The sequence below is a fragment of the Coregonus lavaretus genome (genome assembly GCF_964263955.1).
Source record: "Coregonus lavaretus genome assembly, chromosome: 8".
Classification (NCBI taxonomy): domain Eukaryota; kingdom Metazoa; phylum Chordata; class Actinopteri; order Salmoniformes; family Salmonidae; genus Coregonus; species Coregonus lavaretus.
Genome location: NC_139995.1, coordinates 10,767,716 through 10,794,440, shown reverse-complemented (window position 1 = coordinate 10,794,440; position 26,725 = coordinate 10,767,716). Strand labels below are relative to the sequence as shown.

The 26,725-nt window shown below is 43.1% G+C and overlaps 1 protein-coding gene across 1 annotated transcript; it reads right to left on the bottom strand.

The window, feature by feature from the left end:
• Window positions 1–9,119: 9,119 nt before the first annotated feature.
• On the bottom strand, window positions 9,120–26,456 carry LOC311134291 (suppressor of tumorigenicity 7 protein-like; the record flags this gene model as incomplete). The annotated part of the gene is made up of 15 exons (XM_084167926.1): window positions 9,120–9,574; window positions 14,532–14,671; window positions 14,795–14,887; window positions 15,111–15,261; window positions 22,358–22,460; window positions 22,796–22,868; window positions 23,129–23,243; window positions 24,019–24,119; window positions 24,240–24,328; window positions 24,482–24,560; window positions 24,767–24,882; window positions 25,009–25,063; window positions 25,320–25,479; window positions 25,739–25,821; window positions 26,249–26,456. The coding sequence occupies 15 exons, from the start codon at window positions 26,454–26,456 to the stop codon at window positions 9,479–9,481; spliced, it is 1,662 nt and encodes a 553-aa protein (XP_084024052.1). The 3' UTR covers window positions 9,120–9,478.
• Between the last annotated feature and the right edge of the window lie 269 nt (window positions 26,457–26,725).

The window sequence follows — 26,725 nt, the reverse complement described above, 5'->3', positions numbered from 1 at the left end:
ATCAAGGAAAACGCTATGTCTGGCGCAAACCCAACACCTCTCATCACCTCGAGAACACCATCCCCACAGTGAAGCATGGTGGTGGCAGCATCATGCTGTGGGGATTTTTTTCATCTGCAGGGAAATTCTTGAGGGAAACCTGTTTCAGTCTTCCAGAGATTTGAGACTGGGATGGAGGTTCACCTTCCAGCAGGACAATGACCCTAAACATACTCCTAAAGCAACACTCAAGTGGTTTAAGGGGAAACATTTAAATGTCTTGGAATGGCCTAGTCAAAGCCCAGACCTAAATCCAATTGAGAATCTGTGGTATGACTTAAAGATTGCTGTACACCAGCGGAACCCATCCAACTTGAAGGAGCTGGAGCAGTTTTGCCTTGAAGAATGGGCAAAAATCCCAGTGGCTAGATGTGCCAAGTTTATAGAGACATACTCCAAGAGAATTGCAGCTGTAATTGCTGCAAAAGTATAGTTATGCACACTCAAGTTTTCTGTTTTTTTTGTCTGATTTCTTGTTTGTTTCCCCAAAAAAATTATTTTGCATCTTCAAAGTGGTAGGCATGTTGTGTAAATCAAATGATAAAACCCCCCAAAAATCAATTTTAATTCCAGGTTGTAAGGCAACAAAATAGGAAAAATGCCAAGGGGGGTGAATACTTTCGCAAGCCACTGTATTAGCCTGGCCCCAGATCCGTATTAAACAAACACATCTCACTATTGTTGTATTGCCTACATATTGACTACATATTCAGAGGAATTGGCTAAAGTACTTAGATTGGGGACAATCCTTGTGGCTTAGCCTATATGCCCCAGTTTGTCTACCCCGACGTAGACAGCTTACCCTCTCCTTTCCAGCTTCGAACCTCTGACCACCAGCGTTGACCGTCTAGGCCGGCCAGCTCCAAACCAAGGCTTGAAACTGGTTCATGGAACAGAACAGAAAAATAATGACATTTTTCAAGGAACAGAATCAGAACTGAGAACGAAAGTGATCTATACTGTTCCGGGACATAACTTTTGTTTTAAAAGAACAGGAACCGGTCAATAATGTTATTTTACATTCTGGGCATTTTTTTCCAGTCCCACAAAAAATGCAACAAAGTGCCTATGCAAAGCCCTCACTCTGTCACTCAGAAGCGTATTCCAGTGTCTGCCTGCCTGCCATCTGAATGTCTTTGCCAGTGTGTGACATAGGCTACCTGCCCTTTCTCCCTCCGAAGCATAGTCTAGTAGCCTTCTGACGGTACAAGCATGATTCAGAAATTAGGGAGAGAGATTTGTAATTAGAGAAGAATGGATTAACCTTTTCAATGCTAGTTAAGGATACTATAGTTATCATGTTTCACATTGGATGTATTAACAACAAAAAGGTATGTGTTTTTATTTTAATTCTAGTGCCGCTCTGCACACACAAGCTTGTGAGCTAGCTAGCTAGTTGGTCCAACGTTAAGCCAACTCTCTGAAGTTGTACGACTTTTCCGTGTGCCTTGTATTTTCCAGTGCACTTGTTTTGTGCCCTGGAGTGTGTTTGACACATTTCTGCGTAAAGCTGTATTTTTTGGATTAAAGCCTGTTTCTGTGATTTACCCTCCTGTGCCTGACTCCTTCAACACCACCTTATCACAGATGTTCAAAGTTCCTTCATAGAAGCCGCTCTTCTGTAGGTATAATTCTGTGGGCCTAGTTCAGATAATGCATGCCATAACAACAAGATGCCCAGTGCTTCAAGCCAAGCCTCCTCTACCCTATCTCGCTCTCTACCCACTTTCAAAATTTCAGTCGCATCCATAGCAAGCTACTTTATAGCAATTTAATGTCGAGCTAAATGAAAAAAAAGTTTTACGAGGTTTAAAATGGAACAGAAAGGAACAACATAAACCGTTACTTTTTTTTGGTTCGAACTAGAACTTTATTTTGCTGGTCGGGACAGTGAAACAGAAGGGAAAAATAATGGTTCTGTTCAGCACGAAACGATTGGAGAAAAAAAATTGTTCCAACCCCTGCTCTAAAAAGGACATTCTCTCAGAGTAGCTTTGAGAGTATACTGTAGCTACTGCCACCTGGGGGTATGGAGTGTGAAGTTGGATTTTTCAGTAATGCTTATCCAATCCTTTCAGAGCTACACAAGCACGTAGGGGATAAGGTTTGTTTCAAACCCCACCACTTTGGTGTTGCAAGCACTAACCCTAACCCAAGCACCATGCTCCAACCCAATGAGTTATGAGAACCACTCTCTATAAGTCTCTGTGTATCTACTGACAAAGACAAAGTGGCTGTTTGTGTATCTTCATAGGGGGACCGATGAGAGTGTTTTGTCCCTGCTGTTGTTGTCACTACCCCTGAGTCTGTGGAACGTTCACCAGCAGTTTGTTGGTTCAAACACAAACATCATCATTAGTAACTTTCACAAACCCCTGGAGCTAATACAACTTCAATAAGTGGCCAACTTCCTCAGCCTCAAATTGCACGTATAAATGTAAATATAACAGTTAAACAACCCCTAGTTTAGTGTTAGAAGATGGGCTCTCTCTTTCAGTGTTGGGAAACATTGAGTGGGTCATAATGTCAAAGCTGGTTCTCATCCCACCACCAAATACAGCGAAATGGTTAGAGCGTACAGTGGGGGAAAAAAGTATTTAGTCAGCCACCAATTGTGCAAGTTCTCCCACTTAAAAAGATGAGGGAGGCCTGTAATTTTCATCATAGGTACACGTCAACTATGACAGACAAATTGAGAAAAACAAATACAGAAAATCACATTGTAGGATTTTTTATGAATTTATTTGCAAATTATGGTGGAAAATAAGTATTTGGTCACCTACAAACAAGCAAGATTTCTGGCTCTCACAGACCTGTAACTTCTTCTTTAAGAGGCTCCTCTGTCCTCCACTCGTTACCTGTATTAATGGCACCTGTTTGAACTTGTTATCAGTATAAAAGACACCTGTCCACAACCTCAAACAGTCACACTCCAAACTCCACTATGGCCAAGACCAAAGAGCTGTCAAATGACACCAGAAACAAAATTGTAGACCTGCACCAGGCTGGGAAGACTGAATCTGCAATAGGTAAGCAGCTTGGTTTGAAGAAATCAACTGTGGGAGCAATTATTAGGAAATGGAAGACATACAAGACCACTGATAATCTCCCTCGATCTGGGGCTCCACGCAAGATCTCACCCCGTGGGGTCAAAATGATCACAAGAACGGTGAGCAAAAATCCCAGAACCACACGGGGGGACCTAGTGAATGACCTGCAGAGAGCTGGGACCAAAGTAACAAAGCCTACCATCAGTAACACACTACGCCGCCAGGGACTCAAATCCTGCAGTGCCAGACGTGTCCCCCTGCTTAAGCCAGTACATGTCCAGGCCCGTCTGAAGTTTCCTAGAGTGCATTTGGATGATCCAGAAGAGGATTGGGAGAATGTCATATGGTCAGATGAAACCAAAATATAACTTTTTGGTAAAAACTCAACTCGTCGTGTTTGGAGGACAAAGAATGCTGAGTTGCATCCAAAGAACACCATACCTACTGTGAAGCATGGGGGTGGAAACATCATGCTTTGGGCTGTTTTTCTGCAAAGGGACCAGGACGACTGATCCGTGTAAAGGAAAGAATGAATGGGGCCATGTATCGTGAGATTTTGAATGAAAACCTCCTTCCATCAGCAAGGGCATTGAAGATGAAACGCGGCTGGGTCTTTCAGCATGATAATGATCCCAAACACACCGCCCGGGCAACGAAGGAGTGGCTTCGTAAGAAGCATTTCAAGGTCCTGGAGTGGCCTAGCCAGTCTCCAGATCTCAACCCCATAGAAAATCTTTGGAGGGAGTTGAAAGTCTGTGTTGCCCAGCGACAGCCCCAAAACATCACTGCTCTAGAGGAGATCTGCATGGAGGAATGGGTCAAAATACCAGCAACAGTGTGTGAAAACCTTGTGAAGACTTACAGAAAACGTTTGACCTGTGTCATTGCCAACAAAGGGTATACAACAAAGTATTGAGAAACTTTTGTTATTGACCAAATACTTATTTTCCACCATAACCTGCAAATAAATTCATAAAAAATCCTACAATGTGATTTTCTGGAGAAAAAAATTCTCATTTTGTCTGTCATAGTTGACGTGTACCTATGATGAAAATTACAGGCCTCTCTCATCTTTTTAAGTGGGAGAACTTGCACAATTGGTGGCTGACTAAATACTTTTTTTCCCCCACTGTATGTAGGTGGGTCTTTCTATAAACTAGGGTTCGTACCAGTGAGCATTTTTTGTAGTGGACAATTGATTGGAGCTGTTAAAAAGTCATTAATAATAATTAGCCATATTTTTTAAGGTGAATACATTAAGATATTACAAGGGAACATAGACACATTCAATATAATTCATGAGTTGAATCAAAACCTTGTTGTTTAAACCCTTTCTCATGCTTGGAGTCTTCACAGATTTGGCAAAAATCGCATGACATAAAACACTACCTTTCTTTCCTTAGATTTATGACACTGTTTGTTGATATATCATATACTAAGCATTTAACAATTGAATTACACATTGACCTTGATCCTGTGAAATACCTGGATATTGCTGTCAGACTCTTTTTTTTGTATGGAGATCTCGGAAGTGTACTGTAACCTCCTAACATTTCGTATCTCCCTATGTTAAGGTGTGAAAACCGGTTTCATGGGATCACATATCCAAAATAATGCATGTAATTGCAAAATCCAATGCTTCAAACAGAAAGAGTAACTTTAATATTGATACTGTCATTAATGGGGTTCTTCAATAATTACGCATAATAGATGTTTGTTTCAAGTTTGATGTCTATCTGTTTAGTTACGTGGGGACATAATCGCACAACATCAGCTGAGTCAGGAAAGGATTTTTCTGAATGACAGTCAAGTGATAAAGAGCTTGTGTGATACTGCACACAATTTAACAGCAGCCTAAGTGGCCAAAGTGCGGGAATTAATGTTGATCGCGAGGATTGACAGAACATTTTGCTGTCTATGTTGTTAAAGTGGCCAAGATAATTAACCTACTTGGTGGACGGAGCAATCGGGAACGTGAAAACAGCTTGTTTATTCGTTTTTGAATAGAAATTTTTAAAAAACAAATTTATTTTTTTATTTTTTATATGGGTGGGGTTAAATGTGGAACACTTCCTGTCCTTTCAAAGTAGGAGGTCATCCTTCTAACTCCATTCTATGAATCTATGAATTGATTAATACATAGCTGCCCATACCGTGCCACAGTGCCAAGATAAGGTAAGATTTCTCAATTTCTGCATAAGATTTAGTGTGTATTGACTTATTAATGAACTCCTGTTAATGTAAATGGTTAGTTGACTGATATATCTTAGCTACCTAGCTAACCATTGGTAATCTTATTAAATTATGCTATACAGCCAAAACAACAGTATCTATGGCTAGACTAGAGATATGCCCTAGTTATAGTTAGTCAGTGGTTGCACATCTAACTAGCTGGAATGAAGCAAGGGAGTGAACAGTAGACATGTAAATATATCCTTTCACTGTTTAAAGCAGGTCTCCAGCCACCCAGACCTGTCTGATCAGCCTGATAGGGTGCCGTGGGTGTGTCCAGCATACACCTGTGCAAATCTCTGTATGTATAGCAATGGAATTAAACATCCAACCAATGCCTCAAGTGTTGTGCTGTAGGTCCACCACAAACCCGAAGGGTTGTGGTGTCCTGTCCAGAAACAACTCCTAGCTCCTACCCCTAGACACTTGTGGATATCTGAGAGAATTGGACAGGTGTAAATAATACCGCCAAAATAAGAGAGTAAGGTGGAGCTCTCACCATGTCACCACCCATCAATCCCTCTCAGATCTCCACAAGTGTCTAGACTCTTGGCAGTAGGGGCTAGGGGTTGTTTCTGGAAAGGCCATGGGTATTATGGTATCTCAGTCAGTCAGTCAGTCTGGCACTGTCAAAAAAAGTAAGAGCTGTCAAATACTTGCTTCCCCTGTCCTTGGGAGAATCTCAATTGCATCCTCTCTCATCTTATCCTCCTCAAACACCATTGAATGAGAAGGTCGGAGGTCCCTCCCCTCTCACCTTCTTATCCAATGGGTTTTGAGGAGGCAGCGAAGAGAGTGGATGTGAGGAATCAAGGAAATACAATTGAGATTCTCCCCTTGTTTCCTCCATTCCTCACCTCCCTCTCAAAACACATTGGGGGAGAGGAGGGAAGGTTCCTCCCCTCGGGCTCCAATGTACTTTCAAGGAGAGGCAAGGAGTGGAGGAAACAAGGACAGACGAAGCAAGAATGTGATGTCTAGTTTTAACACACACACACACACAGTTTGAAGAGTTTACTGATTATAATGATTTCATCATTGGTTATTATTATTGTTATTATTATTGTCTATGATTTTGATGACAGAACCCATTGTATTATATTATTGTGTTAAATTATTATATCAACTATTTTAAAAAATGATATCTGTTGTTAACTTTTTAATTCTTCTGGAAGTGTTAGCATGGCTATAAATGATAGAGAAGTTGACTAAAGCACAAACAGTCCTGGCTATTAGGCATGACAAAACACCAGTTTCAACATCACCAGTGAAGAGGCGACTCCGGGATGCTGACCTTCTAGCCAGAGTTGCAAAGAAAAACCCATATCTCAGACTGGCCAATTAAAAGAAAAGATTAAGATGGGCAGTCTGAGATAAGCTTTTTCTTTGCAACTCTGCCTAGAAGGTCAGCATCCCGGAGTCGCCTCTTCACTGTTGACGTTGAGACTGGTGTTTTGCGGGTACTATTTAATGAAGCTGCCAGTTGAGGACCTGTGAGGCGCCTGTTTCTCAAACTAGACACTCTAATGTATTTGTCCTCTTGCTCAGTTGTGCACCGGGGCCTCCCACTCCTCTTTCTATTCTGGTTAGAGCCAGTTTGCGCTGTTCTGTGAAGGGAGTAGTATACAGCGTTGTACGAGATCTTCAGTTTCTTGGCAATTTCTAGCATGGAATAGCCTTCATTTCTCAGAACAAGAATAGACTGATGAGTATCAGAAGAAAGTTTTTTATTTCTGGCCATTTTGAGCCTGTAATCAAACCCACAATTGCTGATGCTCCAGATACTCAACTAGTCTCAAGAAGGCCAGTTTTATTGCTTCTTTAATCAGCACAACAGTTTTCAGCTGTGCTAACATAATTGCAAAAGGGTTTTCTAATGATCAATTAGCCTTTTAAAATGATAAACTTGGATTAACAAACACAACGTGCCATTGGAACACAGGACTGATGGTTGCTGATAATGGGCCTCTGTACGCATATGTAGATATTCCATTAAAAAATCAGCCGTTTCCAGCTACAATAGCCATTTACAACATTAACAATGTCTACTGTATTTCTGATCAATTTTATGTTATTTTAATGGACAAAAAAATAGCTTTTCTTTCAAAGACAAGGACATTTCTAAGTGACCCCAAACTTTTGAATGGTAGTGTATTTCAAACTATTCAGAAGATTTGACCCTGATGTCACACATTGGCCCCTTTATAGAAAGACCCAGGTACTCTGGACATGTTTTACATGTATGTTCTCTGTCTAGGTAAACCATAGGGCCTCCTAGGCCCACATTCCCAAGACATAATCATAAAACAAATTCCATCTTGAATCAGTTTTCTTTATTTGTTCACAATGTACAACAAAAATTCAAACACAAACGCATTAGAATTACATTTAAGAAACAATTTATTGTGAGCTATCCAACTCATCATATGGTAGTTAGGTCAAATATTATGACTTCTGTCTTCAGCATTTCATCTTGTTACTCTGGACTAAACCAAATATAATCCAAGAGTATGGAATTAAAATAGTGTACAGTAAGTACAACCAGATAGTGCACAGTATAGCCAGATAGGAGTGTTGATGGCTCCTACACATAAATTGAATGTAGTAAACCAATTATTAGTGCTGTTCAAGCAATGTGTGCAAATTGACCATGGTGCCATGCACCACCAGCCAATCTTGACTCATAATTGGGTTTATGGATACTCAAATATATAATACAGTTGAAGGAATTAGCAAATTAATGAGCATGTTCTGAAACCACTGGTCTTCTCTGGTGAATAAGGCACTGTATGCCGAAACGTTGGTTCATCAATACAATACATTTCTGGTAGTATTGTGGGCAACATATTTCAATTTCATCAAGTTGATTATGTCCAATCTGTGAGGCACTTCATGCTGTTCGAGTCCTGACACAAAATATATACCATTGACTAGTCTTAGATCATGGTTCAGAGTATTTGCTGATGAGGATAGGGTGAAATCATACAGTACTTCAAACAAAGTGTCCTGTTGTGATTGCTATTGCCCCATAACCAGTGCTTGACTTGGACTGAAATAGGTGCCGGTACTCATTTTGGGTGTCAGTACTGTTTATATTTTGGTGCAGGAGCTCCACAATACTTTTGAGCTAATATTTTATAAGAGGAACAGGAGCTCAAGCAGTAGAACATGCCGGTGCTGGTACTCAGCTCCAGTGAGCTCCTGCCCAAGTTAAGCACTGCCCACACCTGAGCAATACGAGTTGCCTCCAACTCAGAGGAGAAACTGGAAATGCAGCTTTCCGTTATGTGATTGGCTGTGTGTGAGCCATGACTGCCCATGCCGTGACCAGTCAATATCCCATAAAAAATGTTATGCTTCATCTGAGGGGCTAGAGTGATATAGTACTGAGGTGGCATGCCGTAGAAACACCTGGCAAAACTTTGCAGGCGTTTGTATACACTACAGACAGGGTGAGGCAGTAAATCAATCATCTTTATTTAGAAGGTCTCACAAACTCTGCCCCATAGGAAGACTATGTACCATAAAGGTTATGCTTTTTTTTACCTATCTGAACTGGCATGTACTCTTTGACACACATACCTTGTTCTAGTGAACAGACATGTGTCTGTACATACCTGTGATCCTGGAAAACAGGCCTTCTAGTACAGTTTATCCTCTTCTATACAGGCAATACATTTGGCCAGATAATATTAATAGCAAATAGAACAGAGGGATAGTACTTGTAGAAACTGTAGTATTAGCCTTCAGAATGATGAAATGTGAACCATCACTGCACTCAAAAAATAAATAGTGTGCTCATTTAGAATAATTCATTTATTGTTTCATTTACTGTTTCAGGACTTAATCTATGAGAAAATGGCCCAATTTAGAGGTCAGATTTAGGAGTAAACTGTGGGTTGAAATACTTGCAATTTACCATTCAACGTAACTTCAAGTTCATACAATAATAATAATAAATGAATGACTGCGTGAATATCTGGTAAATGTTATCTTTACAAACCTGGCTGTTGATACAAGACTTGGCCAACAGAATCATGACCAAAGCGTGTATGAATGCTGAAGACAGGAGAGCAAACATTTCTGTCTATAGTTTTGGAGTGTTGGTGTCTGATGAGTGTGTTTGTGTATGTGGTGTGTATGTGTGTGTGATGGGGTCAGATTCGAGTCAGTTGATGCCAAAAACTGGACGGCATGAAGCTCTCCATCTTGTCAGCGAAGAAACCCAGGGGTGCGAAGAGGGTGCTGAAGAACTGAGGAACAAAACAAAGATATTTCAATACACTGCTTTCAATAGCCTACACAAGGGGTACTCAACTTCTACCCTATGAGGTCCGGACCCTGCTGGTTTTCTGTTCTACCTGATAATGAATTGCACAAACCTGGTGTCCCAGGTCTAAATCAGTCCCTGATTAGAGGGGAACAATGAAAGAATGCAGTGGAACTGGCTTTGAGGTCCAGAGTTCAGTTTGAGGGGACTACACCATCCCAAATCATACCACACAGCTCTATCTTTGTAAATGTATATATCTTTACAAGCTCAATCACAACAATAATACAATTGTACATGTGCTATAACTATATTTGTTACAATGCTATGACGATTACATTGACCTCCTGGGGGTGGCTACCCCAACATGATATAACTGATGACTGGAAATGAACTTTAATTTGAATTTTGACAACAGCTATTCCCCTGTATTCAACAAACTACACAGACTGCTGTGGAAAAAAGAGAGAGTATGGAGAAATCAAAGTGAGATGACAAGCACTGGCCTGGCGAGTTGTTTTGAGGGGTATGTTAGAATGTACCCTTCATCTAGGGCTGAATACCAGAGCTTGCATCACTACTACACCCTAGGGACCCAAGGTCTAATTCTAAATGCTCTACCAAAACAAATAAGCAAGGAGCTTGGAGACCCATAACCCTTGTTGAGGCCTCTCTCTCTAGCTTAACCAATTGAAATTGGCCCACGATCACGTATCTGAAAAATGTTTCAACCCCAATAGTTAAATCCACCATAAACAACACTTTAATATGTTTATGAAGCAATACATTTGCGAGGTGAACAGATGGTTGTGACAGGATATGGGAAGCAAGGCCACAGCATTGCTCTAGTATCTGGAACCACGGCCAAAGCATAAGCATGCAATGCCATGGGTCTCTCTCCCCCAATGCACTTAGTCTCAACCTACAGCGATGACACTGCCCAACGTGATATACACAGGCTAGTCCTCATGCCTAGTACAACAACAGGAATGGAAAATAGTTTTGAAAACATACTTCACGTTAAGATATTAGCCTAATTGATCAAGGTTTTTCAAATTCAGGTCGGCGAAATTTTACAAGACCGCAAAGTGGAAAGTTATTGAGTGTGGTCTTCACACATTCCTTTGTTGAAAGGTATTTTGTCCAACTATTTGCTTGTGTTTATAAAAACAAGCCTTTAGGTAAACATTTCAATAATCACAAGTCTACCCAGACCCAAACAGTGTGCAGTGACCATGAGTCAGATGTGTCAAAGTGTTTAAAAACACCCAGTCGAAATGAGATATACTATATATACAAAAGTATGTGGACAGCCCTTCAAATTAGTGGAATCGGCTATTTCAGCCACACCCGCTGCTGACAGGTGTACACAATCGAGAACACAGCCATGCAATCTCCACAGACAAACATTGGCAGTAGCATGGACTTACTGAAGAGCTCAGTGACTTTCAACGTGGAACCGTCATAGGATGCCGCCTTTCCAACAAGTCAGTTCGTCAAATTTCTGCCCTGCTAGAGCTGCCCCGGTCTACTGTAAGTGCTGTTATTGTGAAGTGGAAACGTCTAGAAGCTACTCCTGCGTTGTCTTGGCTGTGTGCTTAGGGTCGTTGTCCTGTTGGAGGGTGAACCTTCACCCCAGTCGGAGGTCCTAAGCGCTCTGGAGCAGGTTTTCATCAAGGTTCTCTGTACTTTGCTCCGTTCATCTTTCCCTCGATCCTGACTAGTCTCCCTGCCGCTGAAAAACATCCCCACAGCTTCATGCTGCAACCACCATATTTCAGGATTTGCCACCACCATGCATGATGCTGTCACCAACATGCTTCACCGTAGGGATGGTGCCACGTAGGGATTTCCTCCAGACGTGAAGCTTGTCATTATGTGGTATTGTGTGTAGATTGATGAGCCATGCAATCTCCATAGACAAACATTGGCAGTAGAAATGCCTTATTGAAGACCTCAGTGACTTTCAACATGGCACCGTCATAGGATGCCACCTTTCCAACAAGTCAGTTCGTCAAATTTCTGCCCTGCTAGAGCTGCCCCGGTCAACTGTAAGTGCTGTTATTGTGAAGTGGAAACGTCTAGGAGCAACAACGGCTCAGCCGCAAAGTGGTAGGCCACACAAGCTCACAGAACGGGACCGCTGAGTGCTGAAGCGTGTAGTGCGTAAAAATAATCTGTCCTCGGTTGCAACACTCAATACCGAGTTCCAAACTGCCTCTGGAAGCAACGTCAGCACAATAACTGTTAGTCGGGAGCTTTATGAAATGGGTTTCCATGGCCGAGCAGCAGCACACAAGCCTAAGATTCCCATGCGCAATGCCAAGCGTCAGCTGGAGTGGTGTAAAGCTCGTCGCCATTGGACTCTGGAGCAGTGGAAACACGTTCTCTGGAGTGATGAATCACGCTTCACCATCTGGCAGTCCGACGGACAAATCTGGGTTTGACGGATGCTAGGAGAACGCTACCTGCCCAATGCATAGTGCCAACTGTAAAGTTTGGTGGAGGAGGAATAATGGTCTGGGGCTGTTTTTCATGGTTCAGGCTCCTTATTTCCAGTGAAGGGAAATCTTAACGCTACAGCATACAATGACATTCTAGACGATTCTGTGCTTCCAACTTTGTGGCAACAGTTTGGGGAAGGCCCTTTCCTGTTACAGCATGACAATGCCCCCGTGCATAAAGCGAGGTCCATACAGAAATGGTTTGTCGAGATCGGTGTGGAAGAACATGACTGGCCTGCACAGAGCCCTGACCTCAACCCCATCGAACACCTTTGGGATGACTTGGAACGCCGACTGCGAGCCAGGCCTAATCGCCCAACATCAGTGCCTGACCTCACTAATGCTTGTGGCTGAATGGAAGCAAGTCCCCGCAGCAATGTTCCAACATCTAGTGGAAAGCCTTCCCAGAAGAGTGGAGGCTTTTATAGCAGCAAAGGGGGGACCAACTCCATATTAATGCCCATGATTTTGGAATGAGATGTTCGACGAACAGGTGTTCACATACTTTTGGTCATGTAGTGTATATATATATTTTTTAACTCTCTCCTCATACCACTCAGTCACCTACTTCTGAAGACTTTGAAATCATCATCCACCCTCCATAAGATGGAGTGAGTTACAAAGCACACGTTGAATTAAGTTAGGCCTAATAAAAGCTGGTTGAGGACAGCTATGGATGCCATGTAGTGGGGCTAGGAGTAGATAAAGAGGAAGCGTGGGGGGGGGGGGGGTCACCCCACTGTCCTGTTTCAGGCTGGGGATTTTTATCCTCTTCAGCAGGAATCTCTGTTTTTCCTCAGAGAACGGTGAGGGCCGTTCCGCTCCCTCCAGCCTCCGAGGCTTTCATGTAGTGCCTCTATCTGGCCCTTACACAAACCAGGCTCTCCGCTGCGCTGTAAAAGTGTTATCTAGAGGCAGTCTTTCCCATAACAAACGTGTGAGTGCGAGGCGGTCTCTGCGGGCTTGTTTTTGCCCAGGCTAATGGCCCTGCTCTGCTGTGTAAAGTGAGAGCTAATAAACAGGGCCACCGTAAACAGAGGATTAGCGTGCGAGAGGGCCTAGCCAAACAAGCTAAAAACAGAAACACTGAAAGTCTGCCACACGGTCTTATGAATGAATAAGGGACTAAATCACATACATCAAACCCAATGCTAATACCCTGGAACTAATGTCTCTGCTGTAAGCCTATGTCGAATTGTGTTATCAGCTGCTGGCTTACGCTCTTTCGGCCCTCATATATTCCCATAATGTGTGGGAAAAGGGGCTCGTGAAATGGGCTATGGGGGCAATTGGACTGCAGTTCTTTACTTTTGATGTTTAACAGGCACGGTGCATCAGGAAATTGAGCCTGGGCTGGACTGAAAAACAGCCCTTTGAGAAGGACTGAGTGGAGGTGTTAGCCTGTTCTGGTAGTGACAGGCACACTCTATCATCCTAAACCTTAACCTCCACATTCCCTGGAGACCCTCCTGACAGGGTGCGGCTCTTTGGAAAATCGGCATCATCAAAGCAAGTTTCCTCCTCAGGTCTGATATAGTAGCCAAGTACAGTGCTGCTGAGCGAAGGTGTTGTTCGCTTGTTCTAAATCTACATTTCCGGCTTTCTCAAGAGACTTGGAACTGGGAAGTGTGGCAACGAAAGCCTGTTCTGGTTGAGAAAGGCACACGTTACTTTTCTAGATCTGAACTAATCCCTAGAGTGGTCCTCTTAGCTCTTGCTCTGTGGATGATATTCAAATCCTGCTATCCAATACATGAGTGAACTACTAACTACTTGGCTGGGAAAGGGCGTAGTTGGAGATACTGCTTTTGCGCCAAGTCATACAGTACAGTACTCTAAGAATCTACTTACACAACAGTATATGGTTAGGCTATATTTCATTCTCACACCTTGGAGACAAAACAGCTCCATGAAATAATACAATATCAAATCATAAGAGATTCTGGCTGTATTCCTTTAGTGCTGTGCAGTGAAAGACACAGACTTACAACCAGACCCAGGCATCCCATGAGCCTCGTTGTTGACAGAGATGAGAGGCAGCGACTACGCCAGAGGTCAACCGGGTCAGAGTACATGAGAATAATAACACGCATACAACATGTCTTAATCATTTCATGATCCCATTAAAATGCTTCTAATTTAAACTGATCCAGTTCAATATCTGAAAATCAGTCTAGGTTAATGGTATTTGCTATACTAGGATATGTCAATGCCACACCTCTGAAGACCTGCAACTCCTGAGAAAGTTGATCCCAAAGTAGAGAAAAGCTACATCCAGATTCAATTTATATATTGACAACCTTGTTTTTCACTAGCCCAAATGACCATCAAGTATTAATTCAGTGAACGTAACATAAACAGCCACGTGAAGAGGTCCATAGTAAATATTACCCCAAACAACCAAAACGATCAGTGGAAGAGAATTGCACGACTTACTGCTTTGGCAAAGACGCCCATGAGCTCAGGGAACTGGTGTGTGAGCATGGCCAGCATGGCAGTGAAGGAGCAAAGGCCCGCTGTGAAGAGGATGAAGAATGGAAGCTCTTTCTTTGGGTACACAGACACCTCGTGGAAGGCTGCAGGAGAGAAGGAGAGAGAATGGGGGGGGGGAGACAGAGAGAGAGAGAGGCACATATTATCATCAGAATTGACCATTGCGTTGAGTATACTTTATAGTAGTGACTTGTCCTGCTACTTACAGGGCAGCAGTTCCCGATCTGCTGTTTCTGTGCACCCAGGGTAGGGGTAAAACAGGTGACCCTTCTCTAGAGGGTAGGGAATTATCCGAAAAGCTGCAGGGGCAGGAGAGAAATGCAGAAAAACACATCAAGCATGAGAATAGATTCAAAGTGCATAGATTTTAATGTCAATGATTTTTTTATGCGAGTACTGCCAATGCATTGATGCATGTGTAACTATGTGTTTTTAATTGCCAGAAATGCAATCAATGAATCAATCAACCAATGAATCAATCAACCAACTAATTAATCAATCAATCAATGTCCCAGTACATACTGCCTTCCCAGGTGCAGTGCAGCAGGTTTAAGGCTCCCTCTGCCCTCTTCCAGTGCTGCAGGTGAAAGAAGGCATAGGCCACCGCCTCGCTGTCCCCCCTCTTCAGGATGTGTTCTGGAGGCAGGATCAGACTCTTCATCTCTAATAAATACTACAGCAGAGAGGGAGACAGGAAATAACACCATTACAGTACATTACAGTCAAAGACATTGACATCATAGTTACATTGCAGACGCTCTTATCCAGAGTGGCTTACAATCAGTGCTAGGTAAACAACCACATTTCACAATCATAGTCGCTATCTGCAAAATGTGTGCTGTTAAGAAAAAGAAAAAAGTGTGAATGTGAGTGCAAGAAAGACAAGGGCAGCCTAGATCATTTATTTGAATGGGAATTAGTCAGCACCTCATCCATATCCTTTTGAGCAATAATTCCCTAGTCTAAGGCTATTTGAACGATAGACTGAAATGCACTTTTCCTCATGTGAGGTATTTGTTGGGAGCCCTTGTTTTGCAATTGTTCAAGTTGGGAAAATCTAATGCTTCTCTCTGCTCTGTTATTGTTAGATTCAGAGAGTAACCTCCCCTCCTCCCCGTGTAAGTTTGTCCCATTGAGTCAGGCAGTCCTATGCTGTGTGGTGATGCCGACTTTCCTCCGTGTGTCTAAGACTGTGTGTGTGTGTGTGTGTGTAGGACTGTGTGTGTGTGGCGGCGTGGCAGTGGCGTTAATCCCCTCTGAACTGGTCCCCTGGGCTGTGGGGGCAGCAGGGGATGGGCCTGCTGGATTCCCAGGCAGCCTGCTTCACAGGACTATGGGTCTTAGACTGACACTTTGGGAAGGTTACCCTAAAGCTAATCCTGTCTAATCCCCCCATGGTCACAGGCTCAGCCAGCCAGCCAGGCCAGTGCAGAGCAGCCCCAGAGCCGCCCTGCCCGCCCAGGAGGCCGCACTCAGGGCCCGCAGGGCAGACCAGCCCTCTGCACTGCTCTCCTCTTCTCTCAGGGACAGTTAGGTGATGTGTTAGCTGGCTGGCTACAGTGTGTCTGCACTAATATGATATGACAGGTATGCTTGGATAACTGTCTGTGTGTGATTTTCAAGTTTTTGAGAATAACATTTTCTGCACACTCCACTCCTCATTGCAGTGATTTATTTGAGTTGTAGTCGTTCAATGGCGTGTGCGACTTTCATGTCCTCTCCAAAATTGAGACTTACGTCAGTCAGCACTTAGGCTTCCTGTATAGATCAGGGCTCTCCAACCCTGTTCCTGGAGCGCTACCCTCCTGTCGGTTTACACTCCAACCCCAGTTATAACTAACCTGATTCAGCTATTCAACCAGCTAATTATTAGAATCAGGTGCGCTAGATTAGGGTTGTAGCGAAAACCTACAGGACGGTAGCTCTCCAGGAACATGGTTGGAGAGCCCTGCTATAGATGCTGAGCATACTTCATTCTGTTAGGAGCAGCACTTTTACCCAGGTATACCAGTGTTTAATAAGAGGGTAGAGGTGATGGTTACCAAAGCATTTGACTGGCAGCTGTCCTTCCTGGCATGCCCTGGCATAAGGGTGGGTAACACCTCGGCCCTCTGCGCTGCCTCCCTCCTCCCTACCCCCCCCTTCACCAGTCGCCTCTTTGATGAAGGGATTGAGTTTCATTGATGTTCCCCTTTTATCTTGGAACACTAATAAGCCGGAGCATAACTCATAAGCCTCCCTCAGATTTTAATCTTCGGCATTTAGCACAATGGAACACGTCGACAACATCTAGCCGTCGTCTCATTGGCTCACGGTGCTGTTGAAGGATAGGTGACCTCTGAGGCCGTCTGCCATGTTAGGTCACCCTCAGGCAGCGGTGGACTGTACTGGACAGACGCTGGAGAAGGAGGATGATATTGAGCCAAGAAACTGATCTAAGGTCAGTTTTGTATTGTTCCTTCCAATGATTAAGGTTAGGATCTGGTGAAGGTGAGCTGACCCTAGATCTGTGCCAAGCCACTTCTTACTACCGTCCGTCTCCTCCAGTGAAGTGTTGGATCACACCTACTACTACCTAAGTCAAGCCTGCATCCACCTGAATTCTGAACAAGGCTGAGGAGGCCATCGCCACAACATAGGCTACCAGGCACAAAGCAGCGCACTCCTAATGCGTGAGGAAGTGTTAACCACAGAAGTGTGCTAAATATAAAAACCCATTCAGGTGTCCTTAACACTTGACCAGCCAGGCAGGCTTACCTCTGTCTGGTTCCTCAACCTTTCTACTGTTCCTTGGAGAGAGAGAGACTGATTGGGACAGACAGGAAAAAAGTGGAGAGGAGAGGGGGAGCGAGCAGAGCGGTAAGAGGTTGAGCACTGAAACAGCTGGGTGTGTGGAGCATTTAGTGCAGTCTGCTCATGTGATGTAGCGTGATGTCCATATATAATCCCCTCAGGCCTGCTGCGATGCTGGCCCTAACACTCCCCACGCCTGACCTCCCAGAATGCCCATAAATCTTGCCTTCATTACACCACTCTTCCAAGGCTGGCTGGTGGGGGCTGGCTGGGGGACTGGCTGGCTGGGGGGCTGGCTGCTAAGGGTTCACGTTGCCGAGGCCGGGGGAGGAATCGGGGGGTCTCGCTCGTTGATTGAAGCAGGGGAATGCGGGGAAGCTGCTGGGAATGGAAGCCCACCCACAACAGAGCCAGAGCAGCTCGCTCCAGTCCAGTGAACAACTGGTATCTGTGTGTGAACTGGCTGCTGGGCAGAAAACAGCCCACGCCAGGCAGGCCTCGGGCACTACGGCTACAGGTGCACTCACTGACCATTTAGATAGACAAGGACAGAGCTCCCTTGTGAAAGAGATACACACTGTACCTTAATAAGATCTCAATGGGACTCACCTTGATCAATAAATAAATAAAGACAGGTCTGACACAAATAATTTTGACCAGGAAATAATCCCGCTGCAAAATCTCAGTCAACAGTCAAAAGCTTTCACTATAAGAACACCAAAGCACCCAACCTCTAGCGGAGTCAATGTGTTGACTTGACATGGTGAGGTCACAGAACAATCCGGAGCTCCTGAGAACCCTCTGACATACACAGCTGTTTACAAGTCACCACATTAAGTCAGTCATCATGTCTGCCTGCGTGTAGCAACGCGCATGCCACCCACCTGAGGATCTGTCTTTTTCAGCCATCTATTTCCTGTGTTTGAGGGGTGCAAAATACACCTGTCACTTACATCTCACTGGATTGATTGCTTTCTTTTTACTCCTGCGACCCTTTCATACTCTTGCTTGTGCCTGTCATTTTTTCCCGTTAAAGTTACTACTGCGGAAATGTTTGTAATGATCTGTCAAACACACCCCGGTAATGGCTGAAATGGACTCAATGGAATTCATTGTGTTTCCGTTGGATCTATAAGAACGCTAAAGCTTCATCTGGGATTCAACGCATCGTTTTGACAGTTACATCACAAGAAAGAGAAGATAGATAACTTTATTTTGATGGGTGTTGATTTTTTGTGGAATTTAAAAAAAGTAATCATTTAATACAGATGTTTACAAACTAGATTTGCTTGGATTATAGTGATATTATGTCTGCTCTCGCAAACACTGTAAAGTATGTTTATATAGGTGTAATCTACAGCCACACGTGTTGATTTATAATCCAGGATATCCTGCTATTGACACACTTGTTGAATTATGCAACAGAAAGTGACAATAACAGTAATTAATTAGGCAGTCTAGAGAGCACAGGTGAGTGCAGGTAAGCGTAGACAGAGCACGTTTTTGCAGCCCTGTTCCATCCCGTTATGTTAATGTTTTCATATATGCAAATACAACAATTGTATTTATGCAAATTAGGCACATAATTTTCTTTATTTTAACAAAGAAAAAAATACCTGATACCATTAGAAATGTACAGTATCTTCAGAAAGTATTCATACCCGTTGACTTGTTCCACATTTTGTTGTGTTACAGCCTGAATTCAAAATTGATTCAATACATTAAAATCTCACCCATCTACACTACAATACCACATACTGACAAAGTGAAAACATGTCTTTGAAATTTTTGCTAATATATTGAAAATGAAATACAGAAATATATAAGTATTCACAGCATTGAGCCAACCAATATATTTACATTTACATTTTACATTTTAGTCATTTAGCAGACGCTCTTATCCAGAGCGACTTACAGGAGCAATTAGGGTTAAGTGCCTTGCTCAAGGGCACATTTACGTCATTTAGCAGACGCTCTTATCCAGAGCGACTCACCAATTGGTGCGTTCACCCTATAGCCAGTGGGATAACCACTTTACATATATGTTTGATTCACCTTTGGCAGGGATTACAGCTGTGAGTCTTTCTGGGTAAGTCTCTAAGAGTCTTTGCACACCTGGATTGTACAATATTTGCACATTATTTTTCTTTAAAATTCTGTCAAGTTGGTTGTTGATCATTGCTATACATCCATTTTCAAGTCTTGCCATAGATTTTGAAGCCGATTTAAGTCAAAACTGTAACTAGGCCAATCAGGAACATTCAATGTCATCTTGGTAAGTAACTCCAGTGTATATTTGGCCTTGTGTTTTAGGTTATTGTCCTCCTGAAAGGTGGATTTGTCTCCCAGTGTCTGGTGGAAAGCAGACTGAACCAGGTTTTCCTCTAGGATTTTGCCTGAGCTTAGCTCTATTCTGTTTCTTTTTATCCTGAAAAACTCCCTAGTCCACTCCTTGCCAGTGACAAGCATACCATAACATGATGCAGCCACCACCATGCTTGAAAATATGAAAAGTGGTACTCAGTGATGTGGTGTGTTGGATTTTCTCCAAACATAACACTTTGTATTCAGAACAAAGTTAATTTCTTTGCCACATTTTTTGCAATTTTAGTGCCTTATTGCAAACAGGATGCATGTTTTGGAATATTTTTAATCTGTACAGGCTTCTTCCTTTTCACTCTGTCATTTAGGTTAGTCCTGTTGAGTAACTACAATGTTGTTGATCCATCCTCAGTTCTCCTATCACAGCCATCAAACTCTGTAACTGTAACTATAACTTCACCATGCTCAAAAGGATATTCAATATCTGCTTTTATCCATCTACCAATCGGTGCACTTCTTTGCGAAGCATTGGAAAACCTCCCTGCTCTTTGTGGTTGAATGTGTGTTTGAAATTCACTGCTCGACTGAGGGACCTTACAGATAATTGTATATGTGTGGAGTACAGAGATTAGGTAGTCGTTCAAAAATCATGTTACACACTGTTATTGCACACAGAGTGAGTCCATGCAACTTATTATGGCTTGCCATAACAAAGGGGTTGAATACTTATTGACTCAAGACATTTCAGCTTTTCATTTTTTATTAATTTGTAAAAATGTCTAAAAACATAATTCCACTTTGTGTAGGCCAGTGACACAAAATCTAAATTGAATCATTTTTAAATGCAGGCTGTAACACAACAAAATGTGGAAAAAGTCAAGGGGTGTGAATACTTTCTGAAGGCACTGTATTGTATATAAGTGCATTCTAAGAAACAAAGTGACACTTGAAAATACATTTTATATCTGAATTCCCACCAAAATCCCTGAACTCATTATTTGTCAGTGCCAGTAAAATGTTGTATGTACTTTAATTCAGTCAATATCTGATGGATTAGAAAAATTCTAAAAGGTTTGGAGTATCTCCTGTCTGTCTGTCTATTATGAGACGTGAACCCCGTGTGAAAGACTGGGAGGGAGAAGATCTTCTTCAATGGGACAGAGATTGACAGACAGAGAGAACAGATTAGTCTCTCCTAGCTCAACGGTCTAGGGCAGGGGTATTCAACTCTTACTCTACGAGGTCCGGAGCCTGCTGGTTCTGTTCTACCTGATAATTAATTGCACACACCTGGTGTCCCAGGTCTAAATCAGTTCCTGATTAGAGGGGAACAATGACAAAATGCAATGGAACTGGCTTCGAGGTCCAGAGTTGAGTTTGAAGGGTCTAGGGTATCACCAGTTGAAAGCAGAGGTGCTGTAGATGTGCACTATCTCTGGGATCACTACTTTATAGTCTGACCCGCCCTGTTTGTCAGTGCCGTGGCAGGGGGATGAGAGGGGGCAAAGGGGGGCTGAGAAGGGAGTAGAGAGGGGGGCAGCAATGCCCCTGGGGCAGGGTGGGGGACAGGGAGACACTCAGGATGAGGGCCCTCACATCAAAGCCTGGATCAAAGCACTGAGTTTCCCCCTCGCTGCCTGTGACTGCCACACATCGCAGCTCACACACACACACACACACACACACACACGGAGCACACGGGATGTAACACACACAAACATTTGCTGTAGAGAGACTGCGACCTCTGTGTGCGTGAGTGTGTATGTGAATGAGTGTGAGAGAGAGTGTGTGTGTGTGTGTGAGATTGTGTGTTTTACTATGGGACATCCAAGACTAATCCCTGTGGGAAGAGATGTGCAGGAATTGTTTCTGTCTGTCTACTGCAGGGAGACACATCAGGCCCCTTGTTGTCGCCCAGACCAGATCCCAGCCCAGTCATATCCATGATCAACGAGGTTACACCTCAGGTTCCTGTTCAGTAGGTAGAAAACATTTTGAAATGGGGGATGTACTACCTGATCTTACGCAATAAAAACACAGATTTGTACTTTCTGTTGCAAACGTTTTGCTACGGTATGCCCTACAGAAACACGATCCAGATCTCACTAGGAACTCTTCATAGTCAATTGATAGATAGCCAATGGAATAATAATCAGGCTTATAGTTGTACCTTTAGAAAAATCCACTAAGTGCAGGGCACCATGTTCTACTGTGCTGCAGAGAGAGTGAGTAGAAGTGGCTCACAGGTCCAGTCCTGACTACATCAGCTACTTTTCCTATGCAGTGCAATACTGACACCTGCTGGCTATCATAGGTCATTACAAGTACTACAGTCAGCACACTTCTGGTAGAGACGTTGATGCGCTCTACGCTGCCATCACCCCAGAAGAGAACGGAGTACAGAGAAATAACTAAAATAGCCATCACCTGTGTTTGTAAAATATGACAGAATTAGCTCAAATAAAGGTAACGGAATAAACAGACAAAGTAATATCTCAGTTGTTGCATTTCCCCCACTAATTGTTCAGGTTAGGACTTGGATAGGGTACGCTAAGCTGATTCTAGATATGTACCTTTCTTGCCATTAGTGGTTAAGGTTAGGATTTGGATAGCGTAAGCTGATCCTAGACCTGTGGCTGAGGGTCTCGACTGACCTTTGGCACATGTGGGTTGAACTCCACAGCTCTGTGTATAGCCTCCACAGCGTTCATCTCTGCAGTGCTCAGGCCCCGCCGGGATGCTGCCTCTGGAGAAAACCTGGGACGGATGGAGAGAGAGAGACAGAGAGAAAGACACACCCATGTTTAGACAGAAGTTAGGAGGACAGCTTCAAGTTGGGGATCTCCTGCACTTGTCACAAATAGGGGGTTGGATGTGCCACAAAAAAGTATTGATTGTTAGTAGAGAGAATTCCCTGTGCTACTTGTCTGCCCTATAACAACAGATGCATCTATGTCAAGTATATATCATACAGTATACTGTTTTTGTATGTCTTATAAAATGGTACAATAATGGTTACTAACGGATCTTAAATCAAATTTTCCCCACATTTCTGTCAGAATGCAAATCCATTTTTCCACAGGGACACTTACTTATCTGATACAGCCCGTGCTTTCAGCAGTGCAGATGTGTAGCATATAGTAGCTGACTTTGGCAAGCTGATATCTACAACGAGAACAAATTATGTTTATTTCACTTTAAGCTCAAACTATGAGTCTGTAAATCATGACTGGTTCAAAGTTATTGTAGTTAGTTGGCTTGAACCATGTTTTTCTCATGTGGTCCTATGTGGTTCAGTTGGTAGCATGTTGCTTTCAACGTCAGGATCATGGGTTTGATTCCCGCTGGGCCCACTAATATGAAAATGTATGCACTCATTACTGTCGCCTTGGATAAAAGCATCTGCTACATTGCATATATTTTACCGTCATATTTGGCGAGGACTGCTTGTACATCAGCATAGGACTGCAGCTCCAGTAACGCCTCCAGGAGGTTTTCATGTATATTCAACATTCCCAACAGTGGGAATTCTTTCATTAACTGGGAAAAGTAAGGAACAGTAAGTGAGAGAAGGAATCATAAAATGTCAGGACTAACCAGTATTAAAGGTTGATAGAAGAGGGCTAAAGACAGGACTATAAAAATCAGGTCCTCCAGGTCCACATTACTTGTTTGTTCTTTTATCCTCTAAACAGCGACTAATTCAGACCTGGGATACCAGGGTTGCGTTCAGTACGACAAAACAGTGGAAAATGTTGAATTCAACGGAAACGGTACTGTACTGAACGACCAGTTAAAAAGACGTTGTGATTATGGTGGTCCAGAGGGCGATTGTGTATGGTGTACTGCATGAGTTTTGCGATTTCAGATGGTAACATCCATACTGATCCAGTCACACCTTGCCACACCCACCAAACATACCCCAAAGGTATGTCAAAACGTGTCATTCAGTACAAACCGCCATGCAATGTAGCAAATGTTGAAGCGAACTGAACGCATCCCAGGTAAGTGAACTCTCCCTCTAGCCAATCAATGGCATCAATCAATTTAAAAAATGTAATACAAAAATAAAATATGTTGTATTATTACATACAGTGAAATGTGTTGTTTTTACAGGGCAAAAACAATGTGTTGTTCTTGCCTCGCTCCAGGACACAGACAGATTTTTCACCTTGTCTGCTTGGGTATTCGAACCAGCAACCTTTCGGTTACTGGCTCAACGCTCTAACTGCTACGTTACCTGCATAGACAGCCATAATGCAGAAGTCAAGGCCCTGATTTGAACACCCCTGGTTAAGGAAATGGCAACACTCACATCTCTCATCATTTTCACTGCCTCCTTGATGCGTCCCAGCTTGCGTGCACACATAGCCAGTCTGCGTTTGATATACACCAGCAAGTTGATGTCTTTGCCAGCTATGCAAGAGAGGAAATGTATTGCATTTAATTATAAAAATCCCATCCCTGACTAATGATTCTAAAAGGTAAAAGGCCTGAAGCTTGTGATTTGGTCCTGTCCTCTCTGTTCTCTCTTACCGCTCCGCAGGGCTTGTTTGAACAGCCTCTCTGCCTCTGTGATGGTGGTTGCTTCCTCCTCAGCCAGGAGTACATAGGCAGCAGCACACCTAAAAACCACAAGGAAAACACTAGCTATGCTTTCTACTTCATAGAATATACATACTTGTTTTGCTGAATAAGACTATTCATTTAGGATTTTCCTAAATGAGCATGCAATGTCTTTGAACCGCCACCAAAACTGTTATGGTGGTGGAACTCACTCGTGGTTCATCTCTATGGCCTGGTAAGCTGCTCTGATCCGGGCTTGGGGATTTCTCTCCCTCCAGGCCTTCTGCATAACTGCAAGAGGACAGAAAAATATAACAAATACTGAATGTTTTGCCTAGAAATGGATCCAGAACACTATCATCAGAGACATAGGAGTGAGGCCAATAAGGCCCAAAGCAGGCTTTTACAAAGAATGTAGGATTCTATTCCTTCCCAGAAATGTAAACTTTGGCTTTCGCTATTTCATGATATACCGATTGAAAAGATTAGATTCTAACCAGTATCTTCAGGCTTGAGTTGCTGAGTGTCGCCAGTGAAGAAGGTCTGGTGGTCTTGAGCAGACAGGTTCATATCGTAGTAGGTCAAAGGCTCTTTTCCAGTCACCCAGGTGTACCTTTAGAGGGGTACAAAATAAAGAGTGTTCGGGTGAAGTATTTACAAATAGCAATTTACCTTAAGTTAGGAGGCCAGTGTAGCTAAACTCAGGATGAGTGACATCCTGTGGTGGGGATGTACGTACCTGCTGTATTCTGCTCCTCTGAATAGATTTAAAGGATTCCTCCAAACTTTACACTCTGCAAAAGACAAGTGTCATTGTATCATTATATTGATGGCCTTGCAAACCTGGGTCACATATTCACTGGCCACCAAATGGAAGAAAACGGACTGAAACAGTGAGAGAGTAAATTAACTTGTCCAATCAGAAATGCTAGTTTTTGTTGTCCGTTGCAAAATGTTTTGCTGCGGTTTGCTACAGTGTGCTGTGCACTAATTAATAAGACCCAGGTCTGTGGTCTGTTTGGGGAACCATAATATTGGTGAAATGTTTACCTGAGACACTTGGTCTGGGCTCAGTCTCTCCGTTGACTGAGGAGAACAGGCCAGTGGTCGTGCTGCTCTCCACCCCACCTAGGAGAGGCCGCAGATGGCTAACAGACACCTGCTCAATGAACGAGGTCCCATACTTACGGAAGTACCACCACTCAAATATCTGCAGGCAGGGGATTGGGACAGTCATACAGAGAGCAATGTACCAGTATACACATATTCTTAACAATTAAATTGATTGTCATTTATTTTATTAATATCATATCATTGTGCACTAGCTAACTGTACAACGAATCTAGGCTACCTTTGGTGTTGGTATCTGAAATGCACATTTCCCAATGTAGAGTGTCCAAACTACAATCAAGGCTAACTATATTCACCAACCCCATGCAGTGAATAACCCTGTGATCTTCACAACTCACCAAGATTAGCCCAGAGATGAGAGAGGATGTTCCAGTGAGTGCCACATAGAATTTAGGGGTCAGTGTATTCAAGAACACAGATGCTGAAACAACAAATCCATAACACACAAATGAATGACACTGCACATGTCTGACTGACTAAGACTGGGATTCAGATTGAACACTGAACGTAAGTTAGAGGCTGACAATGCAGAGCCCACCACAAACAGATCCTCCTGGGCTGGGTCAGTGTACCTAGCTAGCGATGTTGAAGTAACATGGCCATCAATGAAGATAAGTATAGCTAGTTAGCCATATGTCTAATAGCTAGCCACATTAGCTAGCTAATATTTCTAGCTAACAATCAATAAATAAGCCATCCTGAGATGCTGGCTATGGAACTGTCAAACTTTCAGTTCATCCACTGTCTCTCGATTTCTATTTGTTAGCTAACAGGCTGGCTAGCTACATTAGCTAACTAGCTAGCTTGCCCATTCTTAGATGGCTCTGCATTACAGCTAGCTAACTCACCCGAGGTAAGAGTGTCCTGCAGTTTCAAGGGGCTTCGCAGAACATAGATCATAGTTAAAACCATGGCAAACCAAACAGCACATATGTATGTCCATGACCAGGACAGCCACGATTTTAATTTCTCTGTAAATCCAATAGATTGAGGATTACTGCTGGTGGCGTCCTCCATGTTTTCACCGGATGGCTGTGCTGTAAACAGAAGAATCATGTGCCAGTGGCACCAAAGATTTGTTATAACTAACCCAAGAAAGACCAGAGCCTGTCGTTTCCAATGGGAGCAAATTAATCATAGTGGGCAGAACAAGCAAGGAGGTGGGCAGAGCCAAGCACGAGATAGCGAGATCCTATTGGCCTGTTCTAGCATGAATTTGCATATTTCCGTTACTCTATGAAGTGCGCGTGTGCAATATCTAAAGTCGCCCTTGCACTCCTTCTAAACAACGCATTTTATTTTTACTTTGGGAAAAGGGTAAAGTC